This window comes from Anser brachyrhynchus (assembly GCF_964034855.1).
Source record: "Anser brachyrhynchus genome assembly, contig: SCAFFOLD_120, whole genome shotgun sequence".
NCBI lineage: Eukaryota > Metazoa > Chordata > Aves > Anseriformes > Anatidae > Anser > Anser brachyrhynchus.
In genome coordinates, this window is record NW_027663910.1 from 263752 (window position 1) to 280305 (window position 16554).

The 16554-nt window shown below is 59.5% G+C and overlaps 1 protein-coding gene across 1 annotated transcript; it reads left to right on the forward strand.

The window, feature by feature from the left end:
* Positions 1–4453: 4453 nt before the first annotated feature.
* On the forward strand, positions 4454–14573 carry LOC308186666 (adenylate cyclase type 10-like; the record flags this gene model as incomplete). The annotated part of the gene is given in 18 exon segments (XM_080608786.1): positions 4454–4475; positions 4791–4879; positions 5451–5642; positions 5858–5979; positions 6606–6682; positions 7569–7758; positions 8678–8870; positions 9199–9285; positions 9739–9900; positions 9903–10030; positions 10699–10835; positions 11477–11608; positions 12204–12458; positions 12603–12941; positions 13160–13211; positions 13460–13682; positions 14053–14160; positions 14334–14573. Coding segments are annotated over 18 exon segments (2694 nt in total). The 3' UTR covers positions 14520–14573.
* Between the last annotated feature and the right edge of the window lie 1981 nt (positions 14574–16554).

A 16554-nucleotide genomic window follows, 5' to 3' on the forward strand; every position in this document is an offset into this window, starting at 1 on the left:
CACCGTTGAGGACTCCTGCTGTGATGGCTAAAGAGAGCATGGGTTGGCTTCTCTTGCGATGCAGCGACTGACGGGCGCTTGGGCTTGGCAGAACGGGACTGGCTGCCAGGTCCTTTGGCCCACGTAGACATGTCCTGATCTCTGTGTGTCCTTCCTGCAGGTTTCACTGCGTTTTCAGAGAAGTGCGTCCAGCAGAGCGGCGCAGACAGAGGTGCTGACGAGCTGGCGCAAACGCTCAATGACTACAAGTGTGACGTTTTGGAGGGTAAGAGCCATGCTGCCAGGCTGTTGGACATCGTGCCCTGAGGCTGCTTGCCGAGGGCAGAGGCAGCCTTGCTGCTCCGCCTGCTCCTGCCTCCTTGGAAGGGCTGTGGAGCTCACTGCGGCCTGGGGGGACAGTGGGAGCCGTGGGGCTGCCGTGGCGAGGCAGGAGCGCAGCAGGTCTCTTCTGCTGCCCACTGTGACCAGGGAGGCCCAGCGGACTGGAGGCTGGCAGACGTGCCTCCAGGCGACAGGAAGGGCTGGAAGGACTTTCCAGGGAATTACAGACCTGTCAGTCTGACGTCGGTATCAGGGCAGGTTACGGAGCAGGTGATCCTGAGTGCTGTGACACGGCACGTGCGTGTGCCTCCAATGGAGGGATCAGAAGCAGCCGGCATGGGGTTTTGAAGGCTCGGTCCCTCCTGACTACCCTGATCAACTATGACAAGGTGACCCGCTTAGTAGAGGAGGGAGAGGCTCTGGACGTTGTCTGCCTGGCTTTTTATAAAGCGTTTCATACCGCTGCCCACAGTATTCTCCCGGAGAAACTGGCTGCTCATATATATGCTGCCTGGGCGTATGTACTGTTTGCTGAGTAAAGAAGTGGCTGGATGGCTGGGCTCAAAGAGTCCTAGCAAGTGGCATTCAATCCAGGTTCAATCCAGTTGGTGGCTGGACACCAGTGGCATTCTCCAGGGCTCTGTACCAGGGCCTTTTTTGTTTAACATTTTCATCAGTGACCAGGAGGGAGGAGGGGATTGAATGCACCCTCCATCAGTAAGTTTGCAGACGATTCCAAGTTAGGCACGATGGTTGACTGGCTTGAGGGTGGGAAGGCTTTGCCGAGGTGGGCTGGGCCAAGTCCAGCCACGTGCCACTGAACAAGGCTAAGTGCTGGGTCCTGTGCTTGGCTCACAGCAACCTAATGCAGCCGCATAGGCCTGGGGAAGGGTGGCTGGAAATGTGCCCAGTAGAAAAGGATGTGGGGTTGCTGGTCGGCGGCCAGCTGAACATGTGCCAGCAGCGTGCGCGGGTGTCTAGAAAGGCCGATGGCATCCCGGCCTGCATGAGAACTAGTGTGGCCAGCAGGGCTAGGGAAGTGATAGCTCTTGGACACGGCAGCGGTGAGCCCGCACCTCGAATACTGCGTTCAGTTTGGGGCCCCGACCGCAAGAAGGATGTTTGAGTCGCTTGCGTGTGTACAGAGAAGAGCATCAAAGCCGGTGAAGGGACTAGAAAACAGGAGTTACGAGGAGCGGCTGAGGGCATTGTGGTTGTTTAGTCTGGAGAAGAGGAGGCTGAGGGGAGACCTCACTGCGCTTTCCACCTCCTTGCAAGGAGGCTGCAGCGCGGAGGCAGTCGGTCTCTTTTCTCAGGTGAGAAGAGATAGGCCATTAGGAGAGGGTCTCAATTTGGGGCAGGTTGTGCTTGGGTCGGGTATTAGGAAGAATTTCTTCATGGAGGGTGTGGTCGAGCATTGGAACAGCCTGCCCAGTTAAGTGATGGAGTCCCAGTCCCTGCAGCTATTTAAGAGATGCGTGGACATGGCACTAAGGTACATGGTTTAGTGCTGGGGACTCAGTAGGCCAGGTGGATGGTCGGACTTGATGATCTCGAAGGCCTTTTCCAACCTAGATCGTTCTCTGATTGCATGAGCAAGGGGACACCCTCTTTCTCAGCATCTGCCTCTGTGCTTGCAGAGAGACAGTTCCAGTTCCACGATGGAACACCGCTTTGGTGCCATTAGGACCCCGGGCAGGCTGGGGGCATCCAGTGAGTGCCAGCGTGCCAGTGACCTAGGGATGCTGGCACTGACATCTGTGTGTGGCCCTCATGAGCCCCTTATCCTGGGGGATGTCTCTGACCGTGAGCATGTGGTGGCCACCACTTTGGCAGCATTTGCAAGTGTCCCCGCTCAGAGACCTTCACCAGGCATCTGGACGTGGCCCCAGGCAGGTGGCTCTGGGTGGCTCGGCTTGAGTGGAGACGGGGGTGCGGGACTGGAGCAGATAATCTCCAGAGGTGCCTTCCAGCTTGCAGCGTACTGTGCTTGTGTAGCATCCCACGGCACTGCCTCCCAGCTCGCTGTGCAGGGGCCAGGGCTGTGGCCACAGTGGCTTGCACCACGGCTTCCAGAAGAAGGCACCCCCATAACTCTGCCTTCCCTTCTCTTTCTCCGCAGATGTGCTGGATTTTGGAGGAGACATCCTGAAGTTTGGAGGTGTGTCCTTAGGAGGAGGCTGCCTCCGTGTCCTGCTGCTGTGCAGTGTTTCCCGCGGGAGCCGCTTGCTCTGTGCTCTGGCGTGATGGAGCAGCTCTCTGGCCGCTGCAGCTGCGGAGGAGTGCCGGGCAGAGGGTCCCCCCGCCACCCACCCTCTTCCTCTGCCGCCCTGGCTGGTGCTGTGGCTGGCCCGGCAGAGGGGAGGGGTCCCTGTGGCCAGGGTGCCGTCCCTCAGGAGGATGCCCTCCCACAAGCCCATCTTCCTCTGCACGCCGGCTGGCCGCTTGCTGCTGTCCCTCAGGAGAGCCTTCACCTTCCCCTCCCTTTCCCCAGGGGATGCTGTGCTGGTGCTGTGGAGAGCATCGGAAGCTCAGCTGCCTCAGACCATCGGCCTGGTGCTGCAGTGTTGCCAGCAAATCCAGAAGAAGCATGGCACTCGTGACACGCACGTGGGTGTGAAGCTCCAACTGAAGATAGGTATGGGCGCTGCTGGGTCAGCTGTGCCACGTGCACAGCCCTGGCACTCTCCAGTGCTGCTGGCTGCTTCTTGCCTCCAGAGCAAGGCCGGCACCTCTGCAGGGGCCAGCGCCAATGGAAAGCCTCCCCTGCCAGCATTCCACACCGAGTCCCTGCACAGGCACTTTTGCCCTGCCTGCCGCTTGGGTAAGGCACGCGTCGGCTCTGGGAAGCTGCCTCATGTTCCGGCAGCCAAGCAGCCAAGGGTTGGTGTTGCTGAGAAGGATTGTCGCAAATGAGCAGGCGACAGCAGCGGACTGCAGCCTTCCTTACATCACCTGTGTCTCCCTGCTTGCTTTTGTTCCACCTCTTCACCTCATCTTCACCTCAAGCTCCACCCTTCCCCACTATCTGAGAGCCTCCCATCTTTCCTCAAGCAGACAGCTACAACCTGCGTGCCATCAAAAAGAGCAGGCACTGATCAAACCTGCTGTTCTGCTGGGCTGGTGGCACAGGCAGCAGGGTGAGATGCCCGGCAGTGCCAACACATCGTCAGCGTCGACTTCTTTGGTGTCTTTGCAGACACCAATTCTAATTTACAGTAGAATATCTAATGTAAATCTCCTTCTTTTTAGTCTAAAACCATTACTCCTCCCCCCTCCCTAATGCCCGTCTCCAGGCTGGGTTTCAGCTGAGCTGCTGGCCAGCTGAGGTGCTGGGGGGCCATAGAGGTCAAAAGCTCCCCGGTGTCAGTGCTTCTTCTCGCTCTCTCCCCAGGGATCTCCGCAGGGCAAATGACCTTACTGACTGCCGGAGACAGGGAGCAGCATTACTTCATCTGCAGCCAGGCCCTGGATGAAGTTATGGAGGCCCAAAACCTTGCGGTTAAAAGTGAAGTGATCCTCTCACCCACCTGCTGGGAGCTGTGTGAGCAGGAACAGATCCAGACCAAGCTTCTTGGTGGCAAACGGTCTCTGAAGGTAGGTGGACGGGTTGGCCTCTAGAGCCTTTCTGAAGACCCGCACCCGGAAGGGAAGGAGGCAGGTGCTAGAAGGCTGAGGCGCTGGACGTGGAGAGAGTTGTAGCCGTAAGGGTTGGTGGAGAGCTGAAGCAGTTGCCCTTCCACCTCAGGGGTATCTCTGGGTTGTGTTTGCTTGGCGTGAGGGGCCGAGGGAAGCACGGGAAGGGTCTGGGCCCCACCAGCAATGTCCCCCGTGGGTCGCCGCAGCTGTCCTTGAGAGCTGGGGCATGCTTGGGTGATGCCTGCGTGGCTCTGGTCCTTCTGAGGAGGCACTTCTGTCCCAGCTGAAAATCCAGAGAAGTGGGCTTGCTGCACCAAGAGCTTCTGCCCTTCTCTGGAAAGTGAGAGTGGAGGGGCCGGCTGTGTCTCCTGGGGCTCCTTGGGGCGGCCAGTGGCAGTACTTTCCTTCTGCGTGTCTGCAGGTTCTGAGGATGGAGCACAGGTCTGGATCGGAACGCCAAGATGCTGCAGGCCGCTTTGACCAACACGCGAAGATGCGGCATTTGGAAAGGATAAGTGAGTCCCTGCTTCACCGTGTTCTGGGACTGGCGGGAAAAATGGGGCCTGCCTGCTTCAGAGTTCCAGGGAGGAACTCCCTCTGCCCTCTTCCACCTTTCAGTCGACGTTCGTGCCTTTGGCCCTCCTGTGCTTCAGCTGAGGCTGTCGCTGCCGCCCCCTCCTGCCAGGGGACGGCTCCGGCCGAGCAGCTGCAGAGGGGAGCAGGAGGAAACACCAAAGAATCTCTGCTCTGCTTTGCCCAGCGCCAGCCCCGTCTTTCAGCCCCCTTCTAGTCCCGTCCTGCCAGTGAAGGCCTGCGTTTGCTTCCCTTAGGGCAACGAAGGCCAGCTCTTATCATGTCCAGTGATCGAAAAGTGGCAGCAAGGCTGAAGAAGCACATACCGGCAGCCGCTCTCAGGAAGGTAAGGCCACCGCTGCTGGAGGCTGCATTTTGGGAGGGCAGAAGAAGGTGTGCATTGCAGGGGTGGAGCTCTCGTGAAAACAGACAAACGAAAGGAAAAGCAGCCTGAGGCGGGAACCCAGGGGAACTGACGCCAGGGCTAGTGGTGCTGCATGTGCCAGGAAACTGCCCGTTTTGTGCTGCTCCTCAAAGAGGCGCGGGTGGCGGGAGGTGGCCTTCCCTCTGCCTTTTCCACGACTCTTGTTCTGGACGTGCTGTGGGCACGAGGCGAGGACAAGCGGGCGAGTCTGCTCAAGTCCCTGGGACGTGCCAGAGGGTCGCCCCTCGCGGCCGTACTTGTCACAAGATGGGGTGTTGCTGGAACATTCCCCTCCTTTGTCGTTTGTGCTATGACTGTGCTATGACCTGCCTGCCGCGGGCTGGCCTGCGATTGGCACCGAGCAGAGGACTTACCCTTCCTCCAGTAGTACCTGGTATTGCGAGCACGCCTGCTCTCCCTTGGTGTATGGCACGGGCCCAGAGGAACCCCCGGGAGAACAGGCTGGCAAAGCTGTCGTGCTCTTCCCTTCCAGATGGATGAGGATGTGCCGCTGCACCTGTGGTCTGAGCTACGGCCAGTCACCAGCCTCTTTGTCCAGCTGCAGTTTTCTGCAGAGGCCAACTTACTGGATCTTAGGAGGGGCCTCTCTAATGCCAACAGGATCATTTCAGCAATCCTCAGTCCTCACAAGGGCGAAATCAACAAAAGCCTCCTGTTTGATAAGGTGAGCGTGGGGGAGCAACCCCACCCCCAGAGGGTGGCCCTTGTCTGTTTAGTGGAGAGGGACTGAGAAGCAGCTCTGCCTTGCCGGTGGGATCAGTCCTCTGTGGCTTTGTGTTGACCTGCAGCTGTGCTGGTCTCCCTGGCGACTGCAGCGGAACGACATTAGCTGCTGGCCATGGGCACTGTAACCAGATGTGTTGCATCCGTCCTCTGCAGGGCTGCACGTTCCTCTGTGTGTTGGGACTGTCTGGAGCAAAGCTGCAGCACGAGAGCATCCATGCCTTGGAAAGCGCTCTTCAGATCGTCAGCATGTGCTCCGCGTCGCTGAGGAAACTTGAGTGAGTGTGTGGCAGCGTTGCAGGGCGTGCGTGCTGCCTGGGACAGCGCAAGGGGGCTGACCAGCAAGAGACGTGGCCTCCTGGCTTGGCCTCCTTTGTCCCTGGCAGGATTGAGGCAGCACCCTGAGAGGCAGCAGGCGGCCCCTGGGCTTAGCTCAGGGCAGCCAGGCGCAGGCCCTCCAAGCAGAGCCTGCCAGTCGTGGTGCTGGAGCGAGCCCTCACCAGGGCACGAGGCTCCTTGGTGCCAGAGGCAGGCCCCTCTGGGCAACAGGGCCAGGAACAGGGCTCGGGCCCAGCCCCGTGATCTCAAGCCGCTGGCATTGTAGGTGCTCTGTGGGCAGCACCTGCTTTCCTCCACTAATGAGAGGGGCTGTGGCCTGCTGCAGGTCGCAGCCATCGTGCCTCAGGGGAAGGGTCCAAGCCATCTTGCGTGCACCCTCCCCGTGTCCCTTGTGAGCGGGGTGTGTTGCGCCCCGAGCTCTCCAAGTCCCCAAGACACGCACTGGCTGTGGGACAGCAGGTGGCCCTGGCTGGCGCCAAGGGGAGATGTGGGAAGGGGCGGAGCGGGGCGAGCAGGTCTGCGCCTGGGGCGCCACTGACTTTGCGCTTCTCTCCCCGTGTGCCAGGGCAGTGTCCGTTGGGGTCACCAGCGGGACGGTGTTCTGCGGCCTCTGTGGCCACCCTGAGAGGGCCGAACATACAGGTACCGCACCTTAGTCTGAAGAGTGGGAGGCTGGCGTGGGTGCGCTTAAGGATGTCAGTCATGAAGAGACGGGCAGGCTGGGGCAAGCACATATGCCACAGGCTGCCGGTGGCGGCCCAGATGGCACCGGTCTCCACCTGAGGTGGGAGAATGGGCTCAGAGACTTGTGGTTCCCGCTGGGTCCGCTTGCCCTGCCGCTGGGTTGACCTGTGCCTGAGGGTGTAGTCCCAAAGCTGGGGAAAAAAAAAACACAAGGAAACCTTGAGGAATATAGGGAGGCCCGCAGCTTGTGTAGTCTTTTCTATAGCTCGTATAGTCTTTTAGCTGAGAAAATAAGGGAGCAGAGAGACAGGCAGCCTTGAGCTAGCAGAAGCAAGGAAGATATGGGATAAAAGGTAAAAACAAGAAGGAGAACAACAGCTCCAGACTGACCTATAGTAACCTTTTGCTCATTAAGGGTCATAAACATATTAAAAAACATACCCATCAAAATGCTAATGTATGCTGATGTGGGATTTGGTGTCCCCTCCTCCCCCGCTCTTCCTCTGTAATGTGCAAACTCCGTAGACATAAGTTAGGTGAGCTGTAATAGCCAATCAAAAGTAGCCAAAGAGATAGCTTTCACAAGTTTGCTGTGTATAAATAACGGTGATTCAAGTCTGAAGTGTGCTGGCTTTGCAAAAGATCGCCAAGCACCTGACTCTGCAGAGTTATATAATTAGTTATTTAATTAAAAGACCTTCGTGTGGATTTCAGCTCTGTGTGCTTATTGGTGCAGTCCACTGGGCATGCACCTATGGACAACAAGGGGAAGTAGCCCTTGGCCTTGAAGGGTGGGGCAAGGCCGCTTTCCTAACCATGTCAACGTGTTCTCTCTCTGTGGCAGTGATTGGCCATAAGGTGAACTTGGCTGCACGCTTGATGGTGCACTACCCTAGGCTGGTGTCCTGTGATGAAGCCACCTCCGCAGCCTCTCGCCTGCCCGGTTGCTTCTTCAAGGAGTTGCCGGAGACAAAGCTGAAAGGCGTTACCAATCCCGGCCATATCTATCAATATGTGGGAATCGCCGAGAAGTGGTGAGTGTCTTCCGAGCCATCTGGATGGGGGCACAGGGACCCCAAGGGTGCAACCTTGGCCGGCAAAGAGGAGCTGTGCAGCAAGAGACCAGCCTGGTCTCCCGCAGACATCCCTTCCCCGTGGCCAGGAAGATTCAAAGGCCTGGCACGGGTCTGCTTTGTACCTCTCTGCCTTTCTGTCTCCTGCTGCTAAGAGAGCCGGGAGTGATGCCAGTGGGGTGGGGAAGGTTGTCCTGGCTTTGGAGACGCACGCTAGCCGTGCAGGCTTTGTCCAAGCGGCTTTCCGCTGGGCTCCCTGCGCTGTGCTTGCTCCACTACGTGCAAGGCTACGGCAGAGGTCATTCTGACGCAAGGAGGAATTTTTTCCCAGCTCCTTCTGCGCAGGAAGCTTTGGGTCAGTCATGTCGCCCTGGGGAAAGGTGGGCCACTGGGCCACTCTTCCTCCTGTCTGCCTGCTCAGTTCTCAGGTGTCCCTCTGGGCCATGGTTGGAGGACCTTTTGAATGTTAACGTTGCTGTCTCTTGAAAACTATCAAAAGACTTGAGCCAAAGGTGCCAGATGCTTGGTGTCCTGAGCCACTAAGTGACACAGGTCCTCCTTTCCAAGAGGCTTCTTTTGCTTGTCCAGGGTGGCAAAGCAGTCTACTAGCCTACAGCACACCCCGGCTTCTTTGCCCCATCTGGGTTTTCTTTGGTTTTGGCCTCTGGCGAGGCCTCTGGCCTCTGGCCTGACGTTCGTGGAAGACTGCGATGCCTCTGCCCTGTGCCTGGCCCTCCTCCCCCACCCCCGGGACTGCGCACCCTGCGTTCCTTTGCAGTAAGAACCAGGCGGCGTGAATCTCTAGCTCTCCTGTCTTGGCAGGCGTGGGCTACTGGGGGCCTTTTCTGCAGCTCAGGTGCCTTTTGCTTTTGCACCGCAGGGTTGTCACCGTGGAACTGACCGAGGCCAACGTGAGGCAGCCCTTCTCTGCCATCCGTATGCTGGTGGCCAGGGCTCTGGGCCTGCAGGCGGGTGAAACGTGCGAGGACAGGCAGCGCACCCTGCAGGCCAAGCTCCAAGGGGCGATAGAAGAGAGCAGATATTGCCTCCTCAATGACATTCTCCTCGTCAAGGTGGGAGCGAGAGGGTGAGACTGCCTCCTGAGGTAGTCTGGTTGTTGTCTGGGTGTTCCGCTGGGCAGGCTTAGCTCCGGGCTGGGAGCCGCGGGGCTCATAGCACCGCGTTCTGATTCCTGGGTCCGGGGAGGCTCCCTGTCTGTGGTGACTTCATGTCCTGCGCATGAGCCAGGTGTCTTGGTCAGCACCCTGGAAAGGCCAGTGAAGAGAGGCTCGTGTTGACCTCATGCAAAAGCAGAGGCGCTTTGTTCTGCCGTCGAGCTTGGTGGATAGGCATGCCTGGTCCCAGGATGATGTTTCTTTCTGACTCTGCTTTCCCGTCCAGTTTGCCGTCCCGGACAAGATTCGCAAGATGCATGACACTCCAAGGAAAAGGGAGTTGCACCTGACTTGTATGCAAGTGCTACAGAAGGTGAGCGTTCCTCCTTCCACCTGGGTCAGAGAAAGAAAACAACCCTGCCCGCTGCAGGCTCCACATCAGAGCGGCCTGAGTGGGCAGCAGGACGATGTGCCAGGGTCATCGCCCTTCAGGGCCCAGGAGCCCCTCCTCCCAGAAGCCCCTCTCGAGCCCTCCCCATATGCCTAGTAGCTCGCCTCCTGTTAAGTTGGAGGGTATGTGCCCTGGAGGAGGATTGACGCCTTCTGCGTTCCTTTGCCCAAGTTCCCTCCTTCAGAAGGGCAAGTGGTGCTTGAGGAGACCTTAAAGTCTCGCAGAAATGAACAGCCAGTAAGCTTCTGAAGAGGGAAGCGGCTGGGGAGAGACTTCTGAGTATTCTCCGTCTCCGGAGAGAGGGGCTACATTTCCTCCCCTAGAAGACGCTTGAGAATCCACCAGACCCCACACAGAACCGTCTGCTTTTTTCAGACCCTTGGAGGAGAATTCGGCATATTTGTCATCGACAACGCCCACTTCATCGACCCTGCCTCCTGGATTATCATGTGGCCCGTGCTCCAAAGCGTCACGCTCTTCATGGTCATGAGCTTAGCTCCTGGCCACGAGAGAACGGAGAGCTTTTTCAAAGCTGCAGCACAATGTCTGTGAGCACAATGTCCCAGAGAATCAGCTGTCTTCATCTGGAAGAGCTGAAACCTGCAGCTGTGGTGCAGAAAGCCTGCCAGGACCTTGGAGTGGTCAGCATCCCCAGGGATCTAGCAAGGTATGTTGCAGGCCAGGGAGTTCTTCCGGAGGGGCTGGACCTACGCTGCCCACGGAAGGAAGTCGCCCCGCAGGAAAGGAAGCACGGGGCCTTCTGGCAGCATCCTTGACTCCGGCAAGGACCTGGGTTTCTCCTTAAGACTCACCACAGCAGGCGGGAGCTAAGAATAGGCAGCTCCCAAGATGCAGCACGCGGGCAGTGACAGCCCTTTGCTGTTGCAGAGGAGGGAGGGCAAGGCAGGGAGGAAAGGGGAGAGAAGAGGAGAGAGGAGAGCAGAGGGAGGTGGGTGCCCAAGCCTTAGCGTGGCTGAGGCGTGCAAAAGGCTTTGACCTATGTGGCCAGGCTGCAGGAGGGATTCCCAGGAGCAGGGGTCCAGCCAGCTGCCAGAGCAGATCTGGGCTCCTGAGGACAGGGAAGGTCAGGCTTGCTGCGTTGTGCTTTGGACATTGTCCACGACCATTTCCCCACGGACTCCAGCAAACGGTGTAGGGTCAGGGGGTCCCAAACGCCCAAGCCAGTGGGAGGACCGCCCCCTTCTGAAGTGCGCCGTAGCTGTGACGAAGAGGCTGGTTACCCTGTGAGGCTGAGTGACTCGCCGCCCGCCCATCAGAACTGTGTCGCACCGTACTTCCCTGGTGTTGGTCACTGCTGGCTCTGCTCCTGCCCAGGTTCCTGATCCAAAGAAGCTCTGGCATCCCATATTACTGCGAGGAACTGCTGCGCTGCCTGCGTTGCAACAACATGCGCTTGTTCCGCACTGGGAGGCAGGACAAAAAAGCAGAGGACGACTGGGAGGGCTTGATCGGTAAGCACTCTTGTTGCGCACTGGCTAGATGCTGTTGCACCTCCCTCCCCCCCGCACGACCGTGTCCTGTGGCTCTCCAGTGAGTCTGGGCAGAGTCCGATCTGGCAGCAGGACAGAACTTGATCTGGCTGAGGCGTGGGCTCCCGCACACCTTGCTGTCACCTTGGCAAGCCACCAGCTCCCTTGAGAAGAAAGCCCTTCTGCAGGAGAGGGACAGACCTGGGAAACTGTAATCCAAAACCATAAATGCCCGCAAAGGCGCTGGGAACTGAGGAGCTTGGCAGTAATGCAAGAGCACTAATTGCAAGAGCAATGCCAAGCAGAGTGCTGTTGCCCTGGGGACAGCCTGCATGGGCTTTGCTTTTTGGATTATCACCGGCAATTTCCCTGGCTGTGGGAGGTAGCGCGGTCAAAGGCAGCAACTACTGCGTTCTGTCGCGGGACGTTCATTCAGTACAGCTGGGCAGCTGGTGTGAAGGCGGAAAAAGAGTTGCAAGGGCGATGCAAACAAAAACACTGCAGTGGAAACCGGTTTGCCCCGCTCACTGACCGCATTCGGTGCGGGCCATGAAGCGCACCCGACCGTGACAGGTTGGACTTGCCCCACCTTGTTCATGCGCTCCCTCTCTCTCTCTCCCCAGCTTCTGCAGTCGAGACTTCACACCTCGTCTCAGCCACCTCAAGCTCCAGTGCTGGGAATAACAGCGGCAGGGTCTGCACCATCAGACCAGACGTCAGCCTGGAGACCACCGTGCTGCCGGCCACCTTGAAAGGTGAGCGGCTGAGTTCGCGGCTGTGCTGGGGTCCTTTCCTGGGGTGCACATGAGAGAGGGGCTGGGCATCGGCATGCTGTGGAGTCACCCGCTCAGCCGGGGGGTCCGTGCCAGGAAAGCGACTCCGGTCTGAGCAGAAAGAGCTCTGTGCTTAAGGGCACAGATGTCCCCCTCCGGGCTGTGGACCAGCTGTGAGCCTACCTGTGAGGCGCACAGCAGTTGCGGGGAGCTCCAAGTCCAGCTCTGAGGTGGTGAAAGCGCTCTCTGTTCTCTGTGTGCACTGCTGGGCGTCAGCCTAGTTCAGCTCTGCTAGGTCGCATCGCGGGTCGCATGTACCCGCAGGATCGTGCCCTCCCCATCCTTGGTGGAGGAGCGCTTGTCTGGGTCTCTCTTATCCCTGGGCCTTGTGGCCTGTGGTTGCCGGAGGAGTGGAGCCATCCTGAAGACATTCCCCTGGGCTGCGATTGCCCAGCAGGTGCCATCTTGAGGAAGAGAGGCCAAAGTCTACCCTGTTTCCCGTGGTGGAACTGTCCAGCCTCTCCAAGCTCAGGCTCTGGGACACAAAAGAGAGAGACGTTTTGCTTCTTCTTGACAGAGATTGCGCTGGCTGAGCTGGACCGGATCACGCTGAAGAAGCAGATGGCTTTGAAGTTTGCGGCCATCACAGGGCCGGTGTTTACCACCCAGCTGCTGGCTCACATCCTGCCCACCTGCATCAGGCAGCAGATGAATTACTTGTTGGACGTGCTGGTGAGCGACAACATCATTAAGTGGCTGAAGGACACAGGGGTGCCCAGAGACGTCCAAGATGCTGGAGAGGAGCCGTCCACCTCTCAGCAGGCAGGGAGCGGTAAGTGGTGGCAGTAACGTAGACCCAGGAGCGCTGTAGCTGAAAGGGGCCTTCCCCCACCAGCTTTGCGCAGAGGGAAATTCCCAGCGGCTGTTGAGAATGCCTCTACCACTCTGTCTGAGGCCACGATCCATTGCCTTGCAGGGGCGGAGAGGCCGTCTATGAGCGAGGAGACCACAGAGTGGCGGGCTGGCGTCCTGGCCTTCTGTGCCCCGCTGCTGCGGGAGGCAGCCTACGAGCTGTGGCCCGAGAGACAGAGGGCCAACGCGCAGCGCAAGCGTGCTGCGTTCCTGGAGAAGCACGCGCACAAATGCCGGAGCTGCCACGGAGGGGACTTTGTGGCCTTCCACCGCTTTGCCGTCCCCAGTCCCCAGGATGGGGAAAACTGCCAGGGCTCTGCGGACGAGGATGACTGGCACAGCTGGGAGGCCTTGGTGCTCGCTGGAGAACAGCTGAAGAAGGACAGGAGTCACACCCCTGAGGGTAGGCTGTGTGCGTGCTGCGGAGCCCCCTCCCTCTGGAAGCCCAGGCCCATGTGCTGGGGACCTGGTGGGCCCCAGCTTGCCAGGGATGAGCCAGGGGACGAGGATGATCACCGCAGCTCTTGTGCCCTGGGTCTGCTCGGCAGGAGCCTTGCAAGCCCGCAGCTCTTAGCCCGGGCTACGTGGGGAGGTCCTTGACACGCTCTCTCTTCTTCCCAGGTAGTGCAAATGCCCTGCAGCAGCAGCAGGCTTTCTCGGAGGAGGAGTTGAGGTGAGGAGACAAGGTTCTGATGATTGTGGAAACCAGTGAGCTCCAGAGCAGACAGATGGAGCTCTGCCGTTTGGCTGCTGGCTGGGACTCCAGCTCTGGGACGAGGAGGCTGGCTGTGGGGTGGGAGCTGGGATGAGACAGCAGGAAACTGGGCTTTTGTTGCTACCTGTAGGGAGAGCAGGGTCATCTCAGGTGATGCTCATCCGCTCTTTGCTCTCTTCTTTTCCTGGCATCCTGCCGCTGACCAGAGCGTCAGAGCGGTTTCCACCAGCGGGCGAGTGGACAACTGCGCAGCCCAGCAGGACCGAAGAGAAGGACGGTGGCGAGTGTTCCTGCAAATGCGAAGCCATCATCGAATCAGTGCTTGTGCCTTTGGCTCGCCACTATGTGGCAATAGGCAACGCTTCCCAAGCCTTCTATTACCTGCTGGAGTGTGCGGCTGCCTACCTGCACGTCTCTAACAGCTACATGGTGAGTGGCCCTGCTTGCCAGCACGCACCGCACCTGGAGTCCACTGCAACAGGACACGCCGGCTAAGGGGCCTCCCAAAAGAAACAGCGGGGGCAGAGCCGGACTGTTTCCTGCGCTTTGCCTCTCCCGCAGCAAGAGACACGGGGCACTCAAGCAGGCCCGTCAGCACAAGCTGCATTACCTGGGAGGCGGTCTGAAGGCTCCCTTGGTGCCTGAGCTCCGAGCCCACGGGGCACTGTGCTAGGGCAGGGATCGCGTGGGGAGATGCGGGCCCTCCTAAGGCAGGTGCCACAGGAGGCAAGAGGGAAGGACGGAGCTGGCCAGGGGCTCTGCACCGATGCTCACCTGCTGCCTGTGTGCTTGCTCGAAGGCCCTTATGAAGCTGAACGAAGCGGAGGCCCTGAGGAACTCCATGGAGAAGACAGCAACTGCGTTAGACTGCTTTGAGGAGGCGACCTTCTTCAGCCTCAAAGGGGAGGTAAAGCGGCAGGGTGACGCAGAGGGGTGTCCTGGAGGATGGAGCCGGATGCTTTCCCTTCTTGCAGGGGGCGTCCCTGCTATAGGCAGCCCCTGGTACATTTCTGCAGCCTCTGCAGGAGGAGAGGCTTGGGAAAGCGGTCCGTGTCTGCCCGTCTCCCTCTTCCTGTGCAGGTCTGCTGTAATCTAGGATGCGTGAGGCTGGCCAAGAAAACGACCAGGCGGGCGCTGAGCCTTCTGAAAAAGCAATTCCCTCAGACGCGTGCCGGAGCCTTTGTCAAGTCTCTGTGGGAAAGGTTTCAGGGTGCTCTTTGTGCCCCAAACAGAAGAACACCCTCCCTTCCGCCAGAGGCTCGGTAAGCAGCAGAAGGGAGCACATGGGAAAGGAAGAGTATTCTGGTGCCAGGCATTCAGGCCCAGGCCTGCCTGGACTTCAGGCCATACCTACGCTGTCCCATAGCTCGTTAGCAGGACCGAGGCATTAAGGCACGACGTGTGAGTCAAACAGCGGGCAGTGCAGCCTCACGCTGCCCCCCTGTGCGGTCCCTGGGCCTTTGGGTAGAAAGCAGCTTGTGCCGAGGGATGCACCTGCTGGCACGTTTCGGATGAGGCCAGGGGTGCCTGGGAACAGAGAGATGTGAACAGGGAGGACGGGCTTAACAAGGGAAGGAAGGCAGTCTGGAGTGACCTCCAGGGACGGGATGGGGTTGGGTTAAGGTGTGCGTGCGGGGCGGGGAGCGTGATGATGAGGAGGCGCAGAGTTGCGATAGTCCTTCTCCTGCTGGTGCCTGGCATCACTTCCCCCCCCCCCCAGTCCCGTAGTGCCAGCACACCCTCTGTAGCGGTCGGCTGCCCCTGGCAGCACTTCTTCATTTGCGCACTTCCATGCCGGCAGCCCTTCCAGCACCAGCTCCCTTCCTCTGAGGAGGCGGACGTGTCTCAGCCGCCACCCCACTTTCCCCTGCCCAGCCTGACTTGGTGCTCTACAGCCGTGCCTCTGGGCTCAGCAGTTTCTCTTGTGTGCCAGGAGGAAGAAGCTCGCCTGGATGCTTCAGCAGACCCGCTGCCTCTCCTTACTGGGGCACCTCTACAGCCTGGAGGGCACATCAGGAGGACGGAGGTTCTCCCGCCTGGCAGCTCTCATGAAAGCCAACAGGGACGGGAGAATGGACTCCTCTCAGGAAGAAGACTCCCTCTCCGCCAACTGCCTTTGCGTCCCTCCTCTTCTTAGTGTGTCTTAATAAAACATCTGTTGTCTTACGGTGGTGGTTGTCGGGGCTCGCCAGGGGAGGTTCAGGTTGGAAATAAGAAGAAAGTTCTTCTCAGAAAGGGAGAGCTCGCTCCCACAGCGAGAGATGCGGGGCACTGAAGAAGGCCCGTCAGCACAAGCTGCATTGCCGGGGAGGCGGTCTGAAGGCTCCCTTGGGGCCCGTGTGGGCACCTGGAGGGAGACGGCATGGTCAGGGTGGGACACGGGCAGCTGCCAGGGGCTGGCACCGGTCTGCAGGGCAGGCAGAGCGCTGCTGCCACCGTGCCAGCATTGGCCTCAAGACCGGGGCGGGGAGCCACGGGCCAGGCTGCTCTGTGCCCACAGAGGCCCGTCCCACCCCCACTGGGGGGCACAGAACCCCCAGCGCTGTTGCGACCGCTGGGCTGGTGCCCGGGCAGCTCAGCCTTCCCCCCCTCCCCGCCCCACTGGGTGTCCCCTCGCCTTCTTCTCCGCTCCCAGTTTGCCATCGGGCAGGTGCCTCCCCTCCAGCCTTGCTCAGGGCAGGTATTTCCTCCCCGAGACGGCGTGGGGTGCGTTTTTCTGCCGTTTCCCTTTGTGGGTTTCCGGGAAAACGGTTTGGGAAGAGGGAGAGGCACAGGCACAGGGAGAGGAGAGGAACGGCACGGGGGGGCGTTCCGGAGTCCCCGCGGGGTCAGGTGGGCTGCTCCGTCCCGAGGCATGCTGGGAGCTGTAGTCCTGTCTGCAGCTCCCTTCCCAGGCTGGTGGGGCTGGAGGCCGTGCTGGCTCCTGCAAGCCCTGGCAGGGGCTGCACCCCTCTGCGTGGCCCAGGGCACTGTGCGGGCCAGGGTTTCTGCAGTGAGCACGCTGGCAGCTCCAGGGTGCTCATGCCCAAGAGAGCAAGGGAGCATTCAGCCTAGACATCTGGCGGGTCCCTGTGCGTAACATGGGGTCGACAACTGTTGGGCGCCACACCACTGGCCTCAGACACCTGCACGCACAGCTGGGATGCCCGTGAAAACTCTAGTGCCTAGGTATCCGTGGCTACGCACCACTGCTGAGCACTGCTGGGAGCAGGCAGGGCGGGCCTGGAAAACGCCCGTGCCCACCTTCTCGGCCCCTGACAGCTCTAGGGCTGCAGGAAGCCTCCCAGCGGGCTGTTCTGTG